At 34.9% G+C, this 24,137-nt stretch overlaps 1 protein-coding gene across 2 annotated transcripts in view; it reads right to left on the bottom strand.

Annotated features, from left to right (window-relative positions):
* Positions 1 to 5,368: 5,368 nt before the first annotated feature.
* Positions 5,369 to 24,137, bottom strand: part of FUT8 (fucosyltransferase 8) — a gene marked incomplete at both ends in the record, with an annotated part of 58,613 nt that continues 39,844 nt past the window's right edge. For both annotated transcript variants that reach the window (XM_084263902.1, XM_084263903.1), the window contains 4 exons: positions 5,369 to 5,686; positions 8,511 to 8,661; positions 13,658 to 13,834; positions 15,066 to 15,312. In XM_084263902.1, coding sequence (XP_084120028.1) covers positions 5,369 to 5,686; positions 8,511 to 8,661; positions 13,658 to 13,834; positions 15,066 to 15,312 — 893 coding nt within the window. The remainder of the gene's footprint in view (positions 5,687 to 8,510; positions 8,662 to 13,657; positions 13,835 to 15,065; positions 15,313 to 24,137) is intronic.

Below are 24,137 nucleotides of genomic sequence, written 5' to 3'. Positions count from 1 at the left end.
TTCACGCAAGCATGATAGATCAGGCTCAGATATAAGTAGGCAGTGGAAGAGCATAAAAATGTCATAGTCTTCAGGAAACATTGATTTAGATGATTCTACTAAAAATTCTGTGACTGGAGAATGTCCTTAAGACAATTAGAAGAACTTAGGTGAGGTCTAATATACTCCTTGAAGAAAATATAGAATAATTGGGATTTTGTCTAACCACGCTCAAGAATATAATTCTAAATACACTAAAATAAAAAAAATCTTGAGTCTATATAAAATAGAAAAATCATGCAAAATGAAAGCAAAACCAGTACATCTATGTGTCAGCAGTTACACATCATGTACAGTATAGTACAATGGAGATAGCTCCTTCCCTATGGAGCCTTCTTACGAGTCAGCCTAAGAGCGTAAAGCTAAATTTGAGTAATGGTGAAGACAGTTTGGTGCAAACAGTTGGCATACCTTTGTGTTAATCCAAACTTGCTTGAAGTGGCAAGAGTATTTTGCTGATGAATCGAGTCAAAGGAAACAAACCTACACAGTAAGAGAAGGTTCCACTGAACAGCAAACACCATAAGCATTGTTAGGTATTTGTACATGGTACCAAAAGGGGTAAAAGACCAGCAAACACATCAATGGAAGGGATTCTGAGATGCTGGATGACCTCTGCCTTATGCACTTTGATTCTGAAATAATCTTGTACTGAGTGAATGCAACCAGTGACAGAGGAAAACAGAATAACCATTTTTTTTCAGCAGGCTTGGAAATTTTATATCCTTATCTGTACTGTGCGGTGCCACGGGTCATGCTTTTTAGAAATTAACAGGATACTACGAAGTCTAACCCAACTACTCTGCAGCTGATATTCATGTACAGATTTCTTTGCTTCAGTCCTGCTCCCTACAGGCTTATGGGTACGTATATGGGACCTTGGCAAAAGTCTTAGACAAATGGATTTTTTGTCCGCTTTAAGTGCGATTTTAATTCAACACAATAAGCCTGCTCCCAAGCCACCTGCATAAGGAATGAAACTGTAATATAGTAACAATCAAAGATCAGAATGTGACCAGCATGATGTTTATACACAACGGGGACGGGTATTAGGCAAAATCAAAAGAGGGCTTGCAAATTTTAAGTATTTTTGGCAAAGAACAGAATTATTTTGTTGGCAGAGGTCCTTAACCCAGCTTTATAAGCTGATAAAGCAACTTCAATTGAAAATACAATATCATAGCTTCTTATCAATTCTCTCCTTCTCGCCTCCCCAACTAAACAAACTGTTTTCACCTGGATTGTTTACACATTTGAGAGATTACATTGCAAAGAAATTTGCGACCTGAAAAAACATAAGTTCAATTCACTGTTTTGAAAAAGTTCCAAATGGTACGTGCTACTCCACTGGCATGAAAGAAAATCTCCCTCCCTTAATGAAGAATTTGTAATAAAAATTTTCTATTCTATTAAGTTCCTGACTCAGAAGCCAAGACCTTTATTTTAAAATTGCATATAAAAGAAACATAAAGCCCATTATGGAGGAAACTCACATTGTGAATAGCTCTCCATAAGAAAGGTATCATCAGTTCTCTCTCTCTGGAAAATAGGTAAAGAGAAATCTTTCTGGTAAGTGCAAATTTCCCTAAAATTCAGTAGTAGAAGTGGTAGACAAGATACTCATCTGAAGATAAATATTAAAAATAATGGGAATAAAACACCATCATTCATGAACAAATCCGTAATACTCTGCAGTTCACAGGGATAAGATGTTGGTAGAGGAGGCTTGGGAATCCCATGCATCTGATGGTAGGCTGGACTGAAAATCAAGGACCAAACGCAGGTTGGCGTAACCACAGCAGTAGCAGCAAAGTGCTGGTGACGACCCCAGTCTCCAGGTGTACCAATGTCACAGAAAACTTGTTAAACGAACTACTCAGAATAATTTTTTTAGCCCAGCTGTCAAGAAGCCAAGTAGAATATTCAGTTTACAGGGACTACATTTACCCGGAACATAAGTTTTTACAGAGTACATGACAATGATGATGTAAAATAGCAAAGAAGGAAAGAGTACTGTTCATATTGTTATGAACACAACACACGTGGCACACACGCACAAATGCTTCATAAAGAGGAAAAGAATTAATTAAACATTATCTTGTTGGGGAGAGTATGAGGGCTGTCTTTGTTTTATGGATATAGACTTGATAGTTTGGTATGAGGTAAAAACTACATGACTGGATTGTTGCAGAGCTACAAGGTGAACAAAAGAAACAAGGTGTATACTTGCTTGCAAGCACTCTGGCTAGTATCTTAACAAGTTCACAAGTTTCAAAAGATTCAGCTTTCTTTCAGGTATTTAAGACAAACTTTTTATTTTCTGTTATTTCACTTTTCTGTGAGCTACAATAAAAATCTGGGGGTCTCATTTTCATTTACCCATGGATCTTTCCATACTACCTGGACTCCGCCAAGAATAGCGTCTCTAATATTAATTTTGTTTAATATAAAATAAGGTCAGGTTTAACGTCCCAAGGTCCCACAGTTCCAAGATGTAACTGGTAGACTTAAATGAAACAAATATCTGGAAACAGATGCATCTAGTAAGCAGCCTATAGCTAATTTTCTTCCTCCAATAAGTACTGCATTATAAGCACTAGAGGATCACATGGCCCGGGGGAGTAAGATCATAGCATCTACATTAGTACATTTCTTAATTATTAACAATAATTTTCTATTTCCATACCACTTAATGATCATTTTCTCAAAGATGATGAGCTAATTATTTATTAGGTATTTTGAATATGTAAGGAGGCACACATACTTTGCCATTATTTTGTCAGCATTACAGTCTGTTGAGGAATTGCCACATTGCTTTGGTGTATCTTCTGTAACATCAGTGTTTTCAGTTCTCTCATTACTGCATCAGATCTTAGATATTCTGCTATTTACCTTCTTCAGTGATATTTTGAATTGGGTTACCTGACTACGGAGGAATTTTCATATGTCAATTCATTTATAAATACTACTTCTACATCACACTCTAAGAAATGAGCTGGAAATTATGAGCTCTGAAGCTGTAGAGCTTTGAAAACAAAACATTTTAAAAACCTATAAATATCAAATAGATGGTGTAGTATTTGTGAAGAAATAATTAAAATAGTTTTCCCAAAGATGAAATGCAAAGATCTAACTGTTGAGGAAGAAATTTTTGTTGCTTTGAATTTTGCTTTTTCAAGTTGTAAAGGAAAGCAGCAATAGCTCTATATGTACTTTTCAAATTTAAGTTAAAAAAAAAGTTATAATTTAGCCTACATTTGTGCCTTTGAAATACTACAGGTTTGGCTAAGTTAGTGGAAAATTTATTAGAATCACTTAGAAAGCTACCATTGAATATCTTCCTCAGCAGTTCCAAAATAAACGGTAGTTCAGTCATCCTTAGTCATAAAAATTAAGTGTCTTTAGCATTTTTTTTGGTCATCCTTAGCCATTTGCCTGTATCTTTCAATCCCTCTTTATATCCTACTTGTTATCTCTATACATTTTTACTGGTATTTCTATTTAATACTACTAACAGATAATTTATCATCTTTTTTTCCCCCATAGCAGTTTTCAACTTTGATTTTGTTATTCTTTTTTCAAAACACTTAACACTTTTTCAGTTAAGGAACACATTACTGGAAGGAATCCACAGGATCAGTCCTGCAAGTGATGTCTCCGAGAACTACTTCGTTAATTCCTTTGCATACCAATCAAGTTCCATCTTACCACTATTGCAATCAGAAGACTCTCGCTGAACTTCATGCCTCCAGAGATTTCCTTTCACTTTTCAGTCTAAAATTTATTCATGGTCAAGCACATCCATCCATTATGTCAACACTGTCCTTGGCCTATTCATACATACAATTAAATATCCTTTTAGCTTTTGTTTTGTAAGGTCAACCAGCCATGCTTTTTTAATCTTCACTCGCGACGTTTTTTCAGTGTCTGAATAGTAAACATTTTATGCACTTCCAGTATTCCAGATTGGATTGCACTAGAACCTGTGTACTGGTATTAATATTCTATTTGGAAATCTTGTACATTATATATATATATATTTATGTATATATATACACACACAAACAGCACTTCCAAATCTACAAATTTCCTGTAAAAGTGTTCTGTAAATTGTCTCTTTTCTTAATCGAGAGAAGAGTAGCCAGAGATTTCAAAACAGTAAGAATTACTAACAATTTTATGTCATGCATAAAAATTCATCCTTGTATTTTCTTGGAACCTACTATTTTCTGGGTAAATTGTTAATTTTTTAGAGTACCTAAATTGATGGGTTCTATAAATGGGATAACCAGGAGTATTTTACTTAAAAGCAACTATGTTCAATGCCAGAATGGTAAGTGGCTTATAATGCCCTAAAAGAAATTTCTGGAAGAGAAATACAGAAGGGAAAAGAACAGTGCTAGAGAGTAAATGTAAGAAATTGAGCCACTGAAGCCACCCTGCTGAAACCCACCATCCACAGAACTGGAAACGCTGTGCCACTAGGAGTTGTTAATTAATGAGTGTTAAAAAAGTCAATGAAACTTCATCTACTTTTTCCTTTCTTGGTTTCATGGCTTGTCATGGTGTGGTTTGTTGCTTTTTTTTTTTTTTTTTTTAATCAAAGGCTATGTCCAGAATCCTCATCAATACTAAAGCAGCTGTTCATGGCATTGTTTTACAAAAGTTCCTAACAGACAGCGACTATTTTATTGTTGGATGTATCCTTTATTTTATTAATGATGAGAAGTAATCAATGGAATGCTAAAAATAAACTTGTAAAGAAATCTAGTCTGAAATCTGATTCTGTTCTTTGATGCAAGTTCAGCAGTCACGGTAACACCAGTTGAAGATTGACTCTCGCCCATTGCAATATGGGCATGGCTCTTCTAAAAAGGTCACAATTTTTTCAAATATAGGCACCATGTTTTCAATTTTGCACATACAAAATATGTTCATGTCAATCAATTTACACAATGTGGCAGTGTTATAAGTCTGAACATTATTGTCAATTAATCGCAGAGAAAAGAGCCCAAAGCTCACATAAGACTAACGAACGGGACAAAACCTGAAAAGAGACAAAAAGTATAAAACAACAGTTTTCCTGTTGTATGTGGGTTTGTGTGTGCATGTGTGAGAGCGCATATAACAAAAAAATGTTTTAAGAGTAGGTTCAGGTTATAGCCCATCCATTTGTTCTCAGCTTCTTATCCAGTTTCATTACTAAAGGCTTTGATTTTAACTGCATGTTAAAATGCATATTCAAATCCCATATAAACCATTAGTTAGTGCGTTGATTGGTTCAAACCAATCAAAATTGAAAATTACAGCTGAATGTCTTCTTTTTAATCTACTTGTCAGCCTCTGGGTATGTAGGGTACTTGACTGTCTCAATTTTCTCCTTAACTTTATAGGACGGGTAGAGGCCTGTTCTTCCTAATTTCCTATTGATGCCTTTTGAATAACCATCCCAGTGGTTTCCAGCTACTCCAATTATATCTCCAGGTTCCATAGGAATTTCATCAGCAGTTCGTGGATGATGAGCATAAATAGCAATCTGATTGTGGGCATTTTGTCCCCCAAAGTAGTAGATATCATCCAAAGAATGGAAATATGCTGAAGCATCTGGATGCAATGTCTGCATTATTTCATAGGCAACTCGACAAACCTTGAAATAAAAACAAAAGAGAAGTCATAAATACTGTGCGTGCCTACAATACACCACAGTAGTCAACAACCAACATGTAACAATTGTATTTTACAAGAGGATCAAATTTTAGAACATACCGGTCAAAAAAACCCAAAACCCAAAAAACTCACACCAAAAAACCCTACATATTTACTTCCAAGAACCATATATATTTGCAGCATTTTAAATAGTACTCTGGTGATCAGATCTGATAAATAAATAAATAGATGAATAATTAGAACAGTCTACAGACTGTTCATTTCCACAGAAATTGAAAACATCTATACGAACACTAGTCATCCTGCTTTTTAAAATGAATTGTATGAAATGTAAAAGTGTTTGCCTTTTCTACTACTAAAGATTGTCTTCTACTTCCCTCTGAACCTCTGGAACTTGCATTTTCAAAATTTATTCTTCAATTATGGACCTTCACATTTGATTTTCTACAGTAAGCTCCAATTTTCACAATCAAGCAGTTCCAGAAGTCCAAGGCATTAAAATGCTGTTAATATTAGAACAGTGATAGAATTATGACTGTTGGCAACTTGCAAAACAACTAAATGAAACCGAATTCCAGCAAGACAATAATGATGCTGCTGAGGAGAAAGACAGATTTTGAAGTCTCATTGTATCGCATTTTATGAAGGGAAATTTTCTTCAGACTGAAAACAGGTCCCCACATGAGAATCACTTTGTATTTCTCAGAGCTTTCAGAACTACAAAAGGCTGCTACTATCTTAAATAAAACTCCATTCAGCAACTGGCTAGAGCGCTCTGCTCTGTCAGGTGTCTGATTTGGCCACCGTAACCTTACTGACTTCTAATCTACGTTACTGTATCTTTGACTTTGTGTAAGCTTGATAAACTAACAATACCACAGACTTCTTCAATATGAAGAATCATTTGAGCTTTTAAAACATTTCCAGTCCATGTAAATCTAACAAAGCTTGATTTTACTTTTCTCCTTCTGAAGATACGGTGAATAGAACTTTGATCAGTCAGAGCAGACATTTGTACTTCCCTAGCTTCTTTGAGAGAGGCATTTGCCTTAAAAGTCTAATAGATTTCCTTTTATCCCTCTCCATCTGATCTTTGAAATAACTTTTCAGAAGCAGCTTTCAGAAGATCTGGCCGAAGTTAATTATTTCAAAGTACTCGTTATACCCTGTAATATAGAAACATATTTGATTACCCATACATCGGTAAGAAGTTATTTATTTTGCAGCTTCTATGACCAGTTTTTGATGTTTTGTTCTGTGCACATGTGTGCACCCCAGGAGGGGAATACACTGTAAAAGATTTTAAATTCTTTCAGTAGAAATGCTTTTTAGTAAGTGTCCTGCATATCTGACATAAAACAGAAATCTTGTCTCAGACAATTGTTTCCTTTGTAGTGCCAAACCTGAGTAACCCGAGTGTCGATGGCAGTAGGCAAAGGATCCAGGTACAGAATGAAGAGTTGAAGCCAACTTCCCTATTTTTTTAATTCATAGATTCACTCGGTTTGCAGCCTGAATACTTACATGCACAAAGCATAATACAAAGGCTAATAAGCCCTGGACTGAAATGTGATTAAGAAGAAAAATATGTCAGGCAGAGGGAGCTACAATTTCATCTAAATGAAGACTGAAGAGACAAAAAAGCTCTTTGTTTTAAAGCACAATCTTAATTCTGCTTCTGTGTCATGATTTGTGGAACAATCATGTGGCTTTTCTATACAGCTCAGTGTGATGTTGCTGTTACACAATGCCAAGGTATGTTGTTTCTCCTGACTCAACATCATTTGATTGACCTAATTTCTTTAACAGTATTTTAATTATTTATTCTTCCATTTATATCAGAATTCATTTTGAAGTAAATTTTAACTTTCAGTTTTGTGTGAGTATTGTGTAGCAATACAATTCTGTGTGATCACAATCTATAATTGAGTGTCATCTATAGTTGAATGCTTTCCTATCCAGAAATGTCACCTCAAAGCATATATGACAACAGTTCGTAAAAAGCATTCACTCTGATCTCAATCATATTTTGCCACACTTGAATTATATGGATCAGCACAGCAGTCATAAAATACTTCTTTCTGGTCTTTTGTAATCTTAAAAAAGTTTTCTCAAACAGCTTTTCATGATATATGAAATTAATATAAAAATGGTGTAATAAAGAAGAGATTGACAACAATAGAAATTAAAGTCTAACAGACTCCAACTTGATTCAACAAACCACTCCAGAAAGGAAGCAACAAGAATTTTCTATGGATTCCAATGGTCAGAATTCACATTTGCTACACTGCTGCTGGACTCTAGAAATGCAACAGACTCTGAAGAGAAATTAAATGAGTGCTTTCTTCATTCTTTTCCATTGCCACGGTCAACTAAGGCAACAGCAGACATGTTTAAACTGTGGTGGAGTGCAGTGATGTGTAGAAATGGACACAAGTTATATATTAACTTTATGCAAAATTAAGAAGTGTTAAGCATGCTTAAAATTACTTTCACTTATTTTAAATGCCTTAACTAAGTCACATAGAAACGCATTAAATTTGTGCAAAACAAGGAACTCAAACATGCTTAATAGTATTTCTTGTTTATTTCAAGTTTCTTAATTAAGCCAGTAACTTCAACCGAAGATAAGCAATCAACCACTGCTTACAGTACTCTTAAACGTTCGCACAGCATTACACACCTTTAATTCCTCCCTCAAGTTTTCATGACAGCACACCGAGAACAAGATCAGACAAGTATGAAGAAAACTAAGATTTAGAACTGGTACACACAGTCTATACTGTAACTGTATTGCCGTTTACCTGGGATGAGAATGTACAGACCAGGAAGTCTGCCTGAGACAGAAAGTGAATATCCAGAATAACACCTCTTAGAGAGTTTTCCGTGTATCGGTTATGAAGTCCTGCTGACCAGGATATGGAGTTATCACTGATAAATTCATAATTTGGATACCTGTGAAAATACAATACAGAGTTAAAAGCAAAGTCTTATTCGACATTTTTAATTTATTTTTTGTAGAAGCATCACCTTTGCTGCAAGATAAGGTTATTAATTTATTTTAAGCGAGTCTTCAATTCACAGGGAATTGTAATTCTGCTGAATACTCTAGAATGGTATGGCTGCTTCCAAATATGCCCTCTCTTCAGGCAGAAAAAAGAAAATTAAATAAAATACACTGTAAAAGAAATTAACAAGTATATGGCACATTCTGTTAACACTACTGATTTTTGATGAAATACACTCAGATCACTGCTAAATAGAGTACGGAATTGACTCTTTACTAGATTACATTTAGCTTATTACCATATTCTCTATTGGATACTGACTATGACACTGTGCAGAAAAATCAGTCACCTGTAAAAGGGATATAGTGAATAAAAGTATCTAAACAAACAAACAAAAAAATTTACAAAAAATCTTTCACAGTTAAGGACAAATGGGGAACAAATTTTACATTTTACTGGCTAAAAGCAAATAAATGTAAAATTTCACATCAATACACCTTTCTTGAAATCTCATAAACAAAATAATAACACTTTAAGAAAAAATGTCTATATTAGAAATAGAAAATCTTGGTTTATAGCATTTTAAAAATAAAAAGTTTTTAACTTTCTCAAAACATTTGAACTCCTTTACTGGGAAACTGAAATCTGAAAGAAACTACAAAAAAGCAGCACAAATTAATTAAATTTTCTGTCAGCCTCCTACCAAAAAAAGAAGTTTTATATGAAAAATTCCAGAAGAAGAGTGTGAGCATGTGTGTAAACAGATGGGGCAAGAAAGAATGTGCTTGTTCAGGTCTTGCTCTAAAAAGAATTGGGAAATGTATGAGCTGTTCATCAGACTCAAGAACTTGAGAGCACTACTAAATTCTGTATATTAGGCATACTATGACTCAAGGGCTGCAACAACTAAACTACAGATAGTACACAGGGACAATAACTCACTATTGTGGAAGTAAATAAGCAGTGAAATAGATTGGGAAAAAAAAGGATTTTCTAAGTGCTGAAAAAAACACACCCCACCTCATAAGGGAGGCAAATTACTGGAAAAAAACAAAAGAGCAAAATACAGATGACCACAAGTAAACATCCTGAAAGGAAGAAAGCGATTTGTTGACTTCTAGTGCACATACACGAGAAAAGACCTCAGTAGATTCATATATAAAACAGAAAGGTATTAAATAAGGTTTCTTAAGAAGTTATGTGCATGTTCAGCAGCATTATTTTGAATAATCTACTATATATAGACAGGATGCTGTCAGTAATATTTTAAACTAGAAATACATATACTAGAAAATTCAGAAGTTTGCACCGGAAATTATTAGATCCGCCAAAGAACAAGCATTTTACATCATCCCTAACATACTACTTATCTAAGACAAATACCGTGACCTCTGCTTCCCAGAACTTGTCAAGTCCTTTAATGCCATAATCATTAAAGTTGTTGAACCATGCTTCTCTTTAATCACGTGTTTTGGGTTTGTGTGGTGGAGCAGGTTTTCCCTCTGCAGCCCATGGAAGATGATGGGGAATAGAGATTACACCTGCAGCTGATGGAGGACCCCACAGTGGTGCATGTAAAGACATACAAAGGAGGCTGCAACCCCGCGTGAAGCTTATGCTGGAGCAAGCTCCTGGCAGGACTTGCAGCCTATGGAGATATGAGCCCATTCCAGAGCAGGTTTTCTGGGGTGACTTGTGACCCCTGTGGGGGACAGTGCTGGAACAGTCTGTTCCTGAAATTCTGCACCCCATGGTGCATTTGTGAAGAACTGAAGCCTCTGTGGGAAGGATTCCTGTCGGAGTAGTTTGTGGAGGACTGTCTCCCATTAGAGGGACCCCACAATGGAGCAGGGGAAGAGTGGGAGAAGTCCTCCCCCTGAGGAGGAAGGAGCAGCAAAGACAAGGCGCGATGAAGTGACCACAAGTGGGGGGGAAGGGTGATGGGGTGTGTGTGTGTGTGTGTGTGTGTGTGTGTGTAGAAAATCAGGAGTGCAATTGAGCCTGGGAAGAAGAGAGGGGTGGAGGAGGTGGTTTTATTTCTCATTCTTTTATTTCCCATTATCCTACTCTGTTTTGATTGGGTATTAAATAGATGGATTTTATTCCCTGTCGAGTCTGTTTTGCACCTGATGGTAATCACTAAATGATCTCTCCCTGTCCTTATTTTGACCTGCGAGCCTTTCATTATACATTTTCTCCCCGTCCAGCTGAGGAGGGGAGTGATAGAGTGGCTTTGGTGAGCACCTGGACTCCAGCCAGAGTCAACCCACCACATCAACTTGTCCTATATCATCATCATCCTGAAAATTCTTTCTTTCTTTTGAAAACAAAATAAAAAAACCCCCAAACTCACTCCACAAACTAATAGCACTGACTCCACTATTGTTACTACTGCACTTGTAATTGGTAGACACCAAACTGAAAGGGAAGTTTCTGAAACTTAAGTCAAAACATTTCTGTTTTCATGAGTATGAATAGTTTGAAATACTTCCCTTAATAGAAACAACATGACTATTCAAGCGAATGTTGATTACATTTTCATCATTTAAATGCCAATATTATTTGACAGCCAATCATTCTCACTTAGTGATACATATATATATAAAAATACTATCTAGTACTTCGGAACATTACTGTACCCAGTAATGAAGGCAACATAAGCCATTGCAGTACAATGTGACAGCTGTTTCTATCAAGGCTTGGTTGAGCAATGTGACAAGAACATTTTGTCAGAAGTGTAAACTAATTTGTAGGCTTTTCTCACAAGAGGAAGAAGGGGCTCCATATTCTCAAACCCTGACCTTAATGTGCCTTCAGATGCCCTTAAACGGTAAAACATTAAATTGCATCCTGCCTGATACAAAAATCACGGGAAGTTTCAAATGTCTTCTACTCGGCTGCAGCAACAGTTGGGTGCAAGCAACTTGGGAAATTAAGTTTCAGGGTAAACTATGACTTGAAAGGTCAGCAGGAAGATACATTAAAAAATCTTCACTATTTACAGGTTTTATGATTTTTATTAAGAAAACATAAAAAATGTATGTTGTCTGAATGGGCCGTATCTTCTATTTTAAAAAAAAGTGTATTTGGGAACAGACCTTGAACTGTCACAGAAACTGCAATGCTTAATAAAACTCAGTGACTTGCTTGGTAAAGCAATACAAGTCTACTGTTACTTTTTGCTGCTACAGAAAATACAGGATGTTATGTTTTTTGCATAGGTATCACACCTCATTGTTATTCACAAAGCTAAGGCATACAGTGCTAAGGATTCAAAGTTGAACACAAAGAAAAAAGTGCATTGTTGCAGCAATACTGAATACTGTTACGTTACAGTCATTAAAATGATTTAGGACACGTAATGAGTTAAATATTATAACCTCAATTTTGCATTACCTGTCTTTTCATTGGTCAGATTTGCACTCTAAATGTTATGGTATCATAATTGTTTCTGATACTGTTCTTGTCTCTACATATACAGCAAAAGAAGTATTAGGTTATTAGATTGCCATCATCTGGATTTGTATATGTTCATATAGTTTTTTCAAAACTCCATAATTTAAAGAGCAGCCCTTTACAGATATGAAAAACAGAAATAGCACAATTGAAATACACAGGTCTGCAATGCTGTAGAAAATTCCTCTACTGCAAAAGAACTTTTTCTGCTTGCCTTGCATATGCAAAAGAAAAATTAATATAATCCTTTATATACTTTTAATACCTTAAAATAAAAATAAATTTTTAATACTTTATATACTTTTCCAAGCATGTCTACCAAGAAAATAAGAGTAGGAAATTAGCTATTTTTGAGTTGCCTTGATTTTAGAAAGTCTTCATTTCCTTGTTTAAATGAAAAGAGTATGTATTCTTCTGCTCAAGGGAGATAAAATTTTGGAAACAGAAATAGGTGCTACTCAGTAGACAAATAAATTGCTCAAAAGGAAAACATACAAACCTGCACTAGGTAACAAATAAGCTTAAATTGAATGCATCTGAAATAATTATCCAAGTTTCCAGAATCATGGCAATAAGCATTTTTAAAGTCATTTAGATGTCATAAACACCATAACCCCAAGAAAGATACAGTTAAATATAGAACATACAAATGTGCTTTCTTTTACTAAACAGAAGGTTTTGTCATCTCAGTGACACCTTGGAAAACACACAACTTATAAAAATGAGTTTTCACAAGAAAATACAAGCCATATTAGGAGTAAATGCAAGCATACTGTGCATTCCCAGGTTTGAACAGAGTTACATCTTCTGTGACAGGCTGGGATATCCTATAGTTGGGTTAGGTTGTTACATCCACGTTCTGGAGAGCAAGAAGGGGACAAAGAGCAAAAAGGGGACAGAGACAATGTTCAATGATGAAGAATCCCACATATCTTGAAGGGCAAACTTTAAAATTATTCACCATGTAGGGTGAAAAAGTCTTTAAGTTGTCAATATATAAGTCTTTCTGAAAGTCATTTTGCTTTCCAATCAGTGTGCAAAAATTCCTCTGGCAGCTCACTATTCACATAAAGATATTGTTTGGACAGATGAAACCTCTCCATACATTAACTAGTTTCTACAATATTTCTGAATAGTTTCTATTTAATGTGTGTATGTTCTGTAAGAAATTTGGTGTAGTTGTTATTTATATTTTTACTTGCCGTATACAGGGTGGGGTTGTTTTCAAATAGTCACAGATATGTTTTGCTCAGCTCTTGAAGATTTTTAACATTAGCTTTGAAAAGCATAATTGGAAAAAATTAATCTAAAAAAAGAGAAGTTCTAAGAGAAAAATCAAAATAACTGGAAGTTGAATTGCAATCTTAACTGTGTAAATGCTAAAAAAAAAAAAAAAAAAGAGACTAGGATTTGTGTGCACAATAGTCAGAAATTGTAAAGCTAACCAGAAGGAATAAGCTGTAATATATAAACATAATTCATCTTACTTGGATTTTGCCTCTTGCAACAATGACGGGTCATCTGTGGCCAAATAAACTCTTTTTTTGTCAATGTGCATTCTGCGAGCAAGAAGTTCAAACCGCTCTTCAACATGTACCATATATTCTTCAATGGGATGAAAAGCTGCCTCTGTTCCTACTTTGTCTGTCCTTCGGACGTGAACACTAGAAAAAGGCAGAAACTAGGAACTCAATTTATAAATACAATAGCAACTGAAATTTTAACTTTGAACTTCATGCCTGTGCTTTTAGAATCCATCTTAAATTTAATCCCTCCATGAAACAAGGAAGGATTAAAACTCATTGATGTCCATCAAGACAAACTGACAACAATAAACTAGCCGACAGTCTGTTCTTGAAAGCAGCAATGTGAGTTTACAAGGCAGGCAAATGGTAACTGAAAGAAGAGAATTAAGGAGGTTTGATTATACCATACAACGTATTCCCTTTGTGCAAAAGGTTACATTATCTAGTATAGTTATTTAATGCTTGATAAATACAGTCCAAAGGCAAAATAGGAATATTTGTGTCACTTGTATATGGGGACACCAACTATAATGCAGGGTTTAAATGAAGGTCGTTAAAATGCATCTTCCCCATCTGCTTGAAAACTAAGAAATCTTCACATCTGGCAGTGGTCAATTGACCTACTGACTCAATGGTCAAAAGCCAACCAACATATGGATGGAACTACTATATACTCCTACAAAAAGAAAGACTAATGATTGCAGGACAATTCTGAAAAAGGAATCAATATTTGCAGCAACATTTTTTTTTCATGTTACATTACAGTAAAACCTTTCTTTCACAAGCTACTCTTTATTACTCACAGGCGCTTCTTTTTTTTTTTTCTCCTTTCTCCCCATATGCACCTTTCCAATTCATATTTACTGCTAAGAAACAACAACAGCATAAACATCAGCAGGAAAGGGAAAGGCACATACCATGTTCAGGTGCAGCCAACAACAAAATTAGTTGTGGATTGTGGCATGTAAAATGTAGGCTTAACCTTTTTTCCTCAAATGTAAAGGCTATAGGCACTTGAAAAGAAAACCCAGACAGAAGTGTGTCTGGAATAGAAGCTGTAAGGCAATTATAGGAACGAAATTCTATATTACATTTCTAGATATGGAAGAACATATAAACAAAGCTTCTATTGAGCTGCCTTTTATATATCTGTCCAACTACAGGTAAACAACTATGCTGAAAAAGTAATTGTAAACAACTTGGATTATAGACAATTTAAAAAATAACAGCTTCATCTGTAAAGCACCCTCTCTCTCCAGAAAACGCTTGAGACTCTTGGATGGCCATCATAAAACCATTTGTTGTGAATAGGAATCACCATATACACATATTAAAGCACAGACAATAAACAAGAAAACTAAATACCCACCCGATCACTGGATGTTTGAAACCAAGTTTCTTTGTGGCTTCCTCTATTTCTTTCTCTAACCAAGGCTGTGGACGAATCAAGTATTTCACAAACTGCGAGACCCACCACACTGCAGGATCCCCATGTACACGAATTAGCCTATCAGCCAGGTCTTCGGGGATAGCCAATGGTAAATAAGGTGGCCGTGGGTGTAAGCTGTCAACAATGGGAAGTTCCACCACCTGAACATCCTTATCATTAGCCTCACCTGTTTTGAAATACATACTAGGATGAGTCAAATAGTTTAATTTATTAATAAGCCTCACCACTGGCAAGCAATATCCCAAACACATCAGCTAAACATTATCTTCAAAAAGACTATCTAACCCCTACTCCACTTTTTCAAAATAGCATTTAAAAAAGATTACAAAAACTATACTTTCAGAATAGTTAACATACAAACTGTATTAAACAATCGACTCCAGCAGAAAAAAAAAGTTAATGGGGCCTGAATTCTTAGCAGCTGGTAGGTAATAAAATATAAAAAGTGACCTGGTTTATATATTCATACCTTTTTATATACAACCACATCAGTACTGTCTGCTAAGGCTTAATTGGACAGACTAGTTACATACATTTCTTCAAATTCAGTTACTCCTTTAAAAATAAACAAAGCAATATTATAAGGTGCAAGAAATTGTTTAAAAAATAACTATACAGCCCTGCTACTCTTGAATACATTTTATTGCAGTAAATCTCAGCACTTCAGACATCATTAGAACCACTGAATTAGCTACTCTACTAACAGAAGGGGAGAAAGTGCAGAGAGAGAGAGAATTCCTGTCTCAAAGTACTCAAACTATAAACATCTTTAGCAAATTAAATAGAGCAAGGAAAATAGCCAGGCGCTATACAAGCATGTGATTTACATGCGGGGAAGAATTTCTTTTAAATAAAAGAAGAATATACAGGTTTTTTAGATGGAAGTTTCATTCAAGGCTCAATAGCCACTAAATGTATCCTAAGAGTTTTTAGAAATGACACAAACATAAATGTCTAGATAATTAGTAATTCAAAGCTATTTTCAAATACAGAAATAAATTATAATACATGACAGCATAATGCAAAGCACTGCACTATTGAAAACCAGAACATTTCAGGTACGATATTTACTGCATCTGTTTCATCCAAAACAGTATTTTGTCTGCAGTGTTTACTGGCAAAGATGTCAGTTCTCTGTTTAGCTCTCAACCAGCCAGGAAAGAAAACTGTTTTAAATAGAAGCAAACTCATAAAACTGTTGATTACCAAATAAATGTAATGGTTGGGAAAAACCAATCCATTCCATGGCAAGGATAGTGAGTCTTCTTTTAAGAACTTAAAACTCCCTAAGGTTAGAACACTTTTGCACACAGTAAAAATAATTTCAGTATGTATGTGATGAAGTTATAGAAATATGGCAACTGCATGATTAAGTCATACATTGCCAGAACACAGCATTAAGACTAGTGAGCCTACCAAAGCTAATCTAAATTTGGCAGTAAACCTGAGATATGGTTATTTAAATAAGGAATGTTATGATCAGCTATACCTTCAATTAGTTTTTAATACATTTGGATATTGTCTTCATCGATGTATCCATATGTCAATAATTCATCACTGTGTTGTATAACATCATTGTAAAGGGATCTTTCAGAAGATTTTCCCATAGAATATGTACTACAGGTATGGATGATACATTTTAAATTCAAGAAGCCAATTCATATTTTTACCATCTATTATATCACACCTACAGGAAAAGATTTAGTAAAAGTTCATAAATTTAGAAAAAATACTGAGCATTTAAGTTTTCTTATAACAAGACAAATAATATTTTATCATTGTGTCTTCAGAAAGCTGCAATAAAGAAGTGAAGCCTGAAGCCAGCGAAGTGCTAAATCTGGTGTAGATGTGAAGTATCAGTCAGAAGTTTAGACAAGAAAAGTTTAGTTTGCAAATTACATGGAAGGATGCTTGAGGTTTCATCCTTTTTAGCTTTACCCCCTCTCAGCTGTGAGGGAGAGAAGGAACAGGGTGGCAAAAAAAAGCAATAGCAATCTTAACCGGGTAAGAAAGAAAAGACTCTGATCTTTACGTTAGAGAAAGAAATTCACTGCAATTCTTTGGAGGAAAAAAAGCAGAGGTGCTAAGGTGCACACAAAAAGGTGAATTTTTATTAAAGTATGGTATCACTGACAAGTTTTTAAACTTCATTCTGTCATTGCAAAACTGTGTTGTATAAAGACAGCTATTTGGAAAGTCTTGCTATTGATAACAGTGCCTGAATGATCTGCCCACTATTTGGCATTCTGACCCTGAAAAGCTCCTAAATGTTGTTCCATGCTTGCTATTCAAAGGATAACAGTGTTCTTCTAAAAATTTCCACTGACTGTCTTAACATTTTGAAGAAAACATGTTCGGCCAGCAATAACTAGGAAAGCTCTCAGCATATGGCAAAGTAGATTAAAATATACCAAAATCACAAGGATACTGAAGAAGATTGGGAAGAAAAAAACCAAAACCAGATTTCAGCTTTCAACTGTATGCGATATGTTGTTTGAATAGTAATGAGGCTGGAGAAGAATTGCTGTGAATCAAAATGAGAAACAATCAAAATGTATTTCATTAAGGAAAAACAAACAAGTCGGTTGTGCAAAATTAACTACCAAGTCAAGTGTTAATGAGCACACTTTGAGACGTGGAAAACTGCATTTTGAAAGTATCACATGGTTATTTCACAGACAAGATTGAGAGGTCCTTACTTTGTAAAATTATACAATAGGAAACCCAACAAGGAAACTATCGTTGAAAGTATGGGTAACAAACAGAAAATCATACAATGAAATACACACATGTACAGATCAAAGCATGTGTTGTCGTTATTATCATAAACTTCAAAATAGTTATGTAAGTCCCTCATGCTTAAGGACTTTTGCTAGTTACTTACTGTTCACAAAATAACTATGACACACAGAAATAAATGGAATTGTTTTGGTTTTGGTTGGTTTTTTGGGGGTGTTTTTTAATAATCAATCAAGTCATCACTATGTTCCACAGCATTCTATTTTCTTAACAGTTTACATAAAGTATGCTACTTAAACATAAAACCTTCTGATAAAGCAGAGACATTGATACATTGAAGAGAAACCTTCCTCCTAGTATTCACTCATAAAAGTATGAGATGGAAGATGCAATGAGAGGAAACCGTAAAACAACTTTTTGCTTTTGCCTGGGACAAAAGAACTGAGGAATAACTCTGAAGTAACCTGAAGGAGTAAACAACTCCCTGCAACAGCCATTTAGGCAGGTGACAACTTTTTGATCCCACTAATTATTTGTTCCCACTAATTATTTGTTTTCCCGCCAATGTTCTTTGAAATATTCCTAATATTTCCAATAGGCAAATGACATTGCCCTGTTTTCAATGGGCATAGTTTAAAAAGGTTTCCTGGAAATTCAGAGTATATTGGTTTAGTTTGCTCAAAAATAAATTGCAATCAAAATCAATGATACAGTAGATAATAAAAACTCAGTCAGATTGATAGGCAAACATATACATTATACTTTAAAGCCACATTCTTGACAGGCAATGTAGCTCTTCAACTGAAGATAGTGAAGTTGGGTTACAAACACAAAATTATTTTTTTATCCACACATTTCTTCATTTTTAGCAATGTATTGCCTAAATTTTAAGAGACTTTGGTTCTTCCACTGCCCAACAGTATTTCAATAAATAATAGACAAACCACAAAAGGTAATAACCCATCCTAATGCTTATATTTCTTTTTCTCATGTTGGTAGTTCAAATCACAATATCATCATGTCAATCAGGTCCCATTCCTGTTCAAAATCATAGAATTATTGAGGCTGGAAGACACCTCTAGAGTTTTTGTAGGTCAACAATATTTCAGCAATACCTCAAGCTACTTTTTCCAGTGTGATTTGTTTTGCTTTTATAATTGCCAAAATTTGCATCTATAATTCTATTTACAGCTTGTTTAACTTTCACTCCAGGTGCTATTTCTCAGTTTCGATTAACATAAATAACTGTCTCCCAAAGTTCTGCAATTTAATCCATTTTTCCTTCACTCTGTAATCAAAAGATTGAGTGTTTTCTGTAATAGTCATAAAGTACTGCAATACTGTTAACACTCAGTCTTTTATTATAACAACATCCTCAAAGAAAAATCAAGACTTGTAAAGAAACTGATTTTTATTCAGATGACCCATGCCAGCTGCACCACCTAGGTCTTATTTATCACCTTCTTTGGATATGTTAATCACCCATAGGTCAGTAATAGAGTTGATAATTTTCAGGAATCCCGCTAACTACCTTTTGAATACTGAAATGATCTCTGTGTGTTATAAAAAGCATTTTCCCTGCAGTAACCTAAACCACCCAGCTCACAGGACTTAAACTTGTGAACTGGCATAATCTTACAACTTGATTTTCAGATTTAATCTTTGTCCTTCTAATTTAAAGCATATTTAGAAACTTCTGCTATTTATATCTTTCATATCAACTCTCTGTGAAGCCTGAAAATTGTTGGTTTGGCTCAAAAGGACCTTTGGAATTCATTTTCTCCTACCTTACTTCTTGCCATCTGAATGTTGGCTCAGACCCAGATTAATTTGCATGGGCATTTTTGTTGGGTGTTACTTTGCACACCAAAATGTCAGCCTTGAGTCAAGTAACAGTCAATACTGTTAGTTAATGTTAACTGAAAACCTGTTTGAGCGCTTTATTCATTCTCATATTATTTTAAAATTTATGATGTAGTTTCAAAGTATTCTTTCAAGTTGTCCTTAAAAGTATGCCAAAGAACACTATGCTAAGGACATTCCTGTGGCATGACTAAGAACTTGAATTTAATTTCAGTTTGTGTTGCTACAAACACAAGTGACTAAACTCAAAATAAAAATGGAATGCCTTCACTTCGTTTATCTTTTTATAATACAGACTTATCTAAGTGATTTTGACTTGTATCAATTAATCATAGCTCTACTTAACTAAGCTCTACAACCTGAAATACTTCCTGCTAATTTGAAATCTCAGCCCAAGTGAGTGAACAATTCTAAATCAATCACACAAGGTATATCAGAGTGCTAGGAATGCTGTTAGATTAGCCTAGGATACAGTGAGAGGGACTGTGCTGAATTCTCACAAGGGCTCCTTATTGTTTTGTTGGCTTCTGATATGTACCGCAAAGACAGAGGGTTCATTGTTCACCAACTTCAATGATATTCTAATGATTTTCTTTGCAAAGCACAGAAAATACAAAAATGGAAAGCATGCACAGTTCCACCATTATGCTATTTAAGAATTGTCAACTAGTTCAGAAGAAAGAAAAAGTACACTTTTATCTGTTCCGTGCTGCAGAATACATCTCCTCCAACTATTTTTTGTGCATTATTACAGTCACCTCATAAGGTCTTTATGCCATAGTTGAATTATAAGATGGGACGAAAACGAGATAAAAATTTCCCATTTTTCTTTAAAGTAGTTAATCTAAGTGGTTTTTTCTCTAAGATTTTGCTTTGTACATTTTTAATGCAAAATTTTTTAACTTAGTTTCAGATTTCTTTCTCACTAGTGTTCCACTTACCAATCTTTAAATCATGTTTTATCTAATCAAACCTTTTAAGGCAGGCAAGTATTTAATGAATTTGGTGCAACTCAGTTTTAAGGAAACTAAGAACACAGTCCTTTTTTTCCACCCCCCTCCAGATTTTATACGCCACATGGGTAGCGTTGTCCTATTTGTTATGCCATGAGGCTGATTACCCATAGCTTCAGGAGGCAATAAACCAAAATGTTTTCAACCATCCCAACATGTCTTCTATTATGTTGCTCAACCCGGCAGTCCCAAGACACTTTTCTTAGAACCTTTCCTCTCCTATCTTGAATTAACTCTTGCAACTACCCTCATGTACTCCCATGTCTCTTTAGCACTTTCTATACTGTTTGCCTGTGGTGACATCTGTGATCAGTCAGTCACTGCTTCTCAGTTGCTGGTGAGTCTGAATATTGACTTCAGTGGCTATATACACATACCCAGGTTATCTACTTTGAGGACTTCTGAGAGACATTAAGAAGACCTATTTCTTTCAGTCAGATTTGGCCAAAATTCATCCAATATTCAGAATTTGCACTAAGTTAAGGGGGAAAAGAAAGAAGAAAAAAATAGGGACAGAATGACACAACATGATAACAAAACCTCTGCTCTCACAACTTGGCCAAAGATACTATTTTATCAGCTACCCACCAAAAAAAAAAAAAAAAAAAATTCTTGATAGTGTTACTTCTATACCAGCAGAAACCCAAACTTTGAGACCAAACTTTGAGAGCTCCTGAACTACCAATGCCTCTGTAATGTAAGTTCCACTGACTTTAACAGTATTTATTGTCCCACGTCATTCTGGTTCTTATAAAATTGTACCCATAATCAAACTAAGCAATGCTCTTACTGTCCTAATAAATGATGACCTTTCAATTAATCTTCTCTGTCTTGGAACTAATGAAAGCATGAACTGAATGTATTGATTTCTGCATTTGAAATAGCTATGTCTCTAACAAAACCAAAGAGTAGCACCTGATGATGCCTTTAGGGCCTATATTCCCTTTTTAGTCAGATAAGGTGAGCTGCATTTTAAAGACTGATATTTCACTCTATAGAAAACTTCTCACCACTTAAATAATAAAAGCTTTTTATGGCCATTGTCACTTCACTTCGGGAGAACATTAAAAAGTAAAGATTTTTCCCTTCCTCAATTGTTTAGATACTCAGCTGGAATGTTTACAGATGAAGTGTATGGCTGCAAAATTGACTTTATATAACTGTCACTGAAAGCATTTCCAGTAGACTGTCAAACTAAGTAGAAATCAAGAAGCTTACTAGTAATTTATTTTTCCTTTTATCTTTACATGTTCAAACTGCTTTTGAACAATGCCCCATTTCATTTAAAGAGCCTGTATGAAAGAGGTAGCTGTTTAAGAGGAACTCCAGTTCCCTGGCTACTGGAAAATATCATAAAATGTATTTGCAAAGGCAAATACGCTTTTATAAATGCAAAGAGGTTTTGCCATGTTATCCTGGTTTAGTCATTCATGCAAACAGTAGTCAGAATTGATAACTTTAAAGTTCTAATGTAAGGATAGCTGAAGTAATTTAGGAAAACATCTGTTAAAGGTCTTTACAGCAATAGTGAAGAAAAGCTAATTTTGGATTTGATTTGAAACAATTCCATTGAAACTTATTCTTTATTTCAGTCCACTGTTAATTACTATACACCTGAAAATGCTCCCAGATACTTGCTTTGAATATTAGGTTGGGTTTTCTGGAATAGAAGATACACAGCTTTCTCAGTGGCAGGGACTTATCTGCAGGGACTGATCTCTGGCATGCATATGTTAATTACACATATGTAGGAGTGTGTAAGAATCATGTATAAACATTAGAAAAACCAAGACAACCTCAAGACAGTATTTTAGGTCACAAGAATGGAGCAGATGAATGAATTCTCATGAGAATAAGAATATTCAGAGTTGGCTGCCAAGACCTCTAACCAAGAAGGGCTCCCAGTTCAGGCATTTACTGTGTCGCTCTGCTAGTGGATTATAACTTGATTTCTGAATCTTGTCTCATCCTAGTTTGAACACTTGGAAGGCTCTTCTTTCAATGAATTAGTAAAAATACCTTCATATGCATGACCAGATGGAACACCACCCTCAAGACAAAAAGACGTTTAAGTTAGCTATAAATAAAACAGCGGAAAATAAAACTGCTATGCTGTTTTCATAGCAGTGAGGCACAGTTCACCTTAACAGCGCATGTGAAAAACTCAGAGATTCATTCAACTTCACACAGTCTACTAACGTAAAAGGGGTAAAACCAAGAGTATAACCCTGAAATAATGGAAAAGGAATTTTTTTCTGGTTTTCAGTCATAACATGTATGCCAGTTCTCAAGTGGTCTATCATCTAAGCCAGAACTTTGCATTTTCCAAAGAACATAAAGGCAAAATGTAATGGAAGAATCAGTAAAAGACAGTGTAACTCACATATCAATATAAGCGTTTTCTCCAAAACTCTTACAGTAATAATAACTTATTAATTTGTACACTATTAGGAACTTAAAACTGCAACTGTCTCTTAGGACTTAAAAGCACTTGCACACAAAATACCTAAGTTTCTGAGATATGTCCCAGGATTTATGCAATAGCAGATAAAGGAAACTAGGTTCTAATGACTTCTCTACAAAATGTTAGATCGTATTCACAGATATGTAATGCCAAAAAGATGAGATCACATTAAAGGTGGGTTTTTTTTTCTTGGAATATTGAGAATTTATTGTTTCATAGGCAATGTTAACAAAATAAATTTGTGTATTCCAAAGTTGGTAGAAAACCAATGTAATAAAATGTGGGGTTTCAAATTTATCTATTCACACCTATAAGAAGCTATCAGTCATCTGAAGGCCTAAAGATTGAGAAAGAGAAATATAACATGCAAGAAATTATTTCTGAATTAAAAGTCTTAGTAGAGCTTTCAGTTATTTCAAATGGTGGAAAAAACTGTATTCAGTATCATTTGTCTACTCAGTTGATTCTTCACGTCTAAGAAAATATATAGTAATAAAAGCATCTTTTCAGTATGACATCCTGAATTTACACAAGGAACAGATCTTCAGTAATTATCTGACATTTTAAGGTTATTTTTTATTCATTACTCAAATGCAAAAAGACAAGAACCCTTTAGGATTAGACAAAGTTAAAATGAAATGAATGAAACTTCTGGCCTTAAAGTACAGCTTTTCTATACAGAATTAATAGTATCTGTATTAATAGAAAGGATGACTCTGTATTAAGTGCTACATTCGCACGTACCAAGGTGATAAGCCATAGTGCTGGGAGTACTCTGGGATGCCTTCCACATAGAAATGGTTGTAAACATTTTCAAGACACAGAAAGGGTTGGATGAAATGTTTTCATGGCTTGAATTTGACCCTACACCTGCCATTTTTTTAAAGATTACTTAAAGATGCATAATACAAC

Source organism: Gallinula chloropus (genome assembly GCF_964237585.1).
Source record: "Gallinula chloropus genome assembly, chromosome: 4".
In the NCBI taxonomy this organism is placed as follows: domain Eukaryota; kingdom Metazoa; phylum Chordata; class Aves; order Gruiformes; family Rallidae; genus Gallinula; species Gallinula chloropus.
The sequence above is the reverse complement of the archived record's forward strand: the minus strand, read 5'-3'. Positions and strand labels throughout refer to the sequence as shown.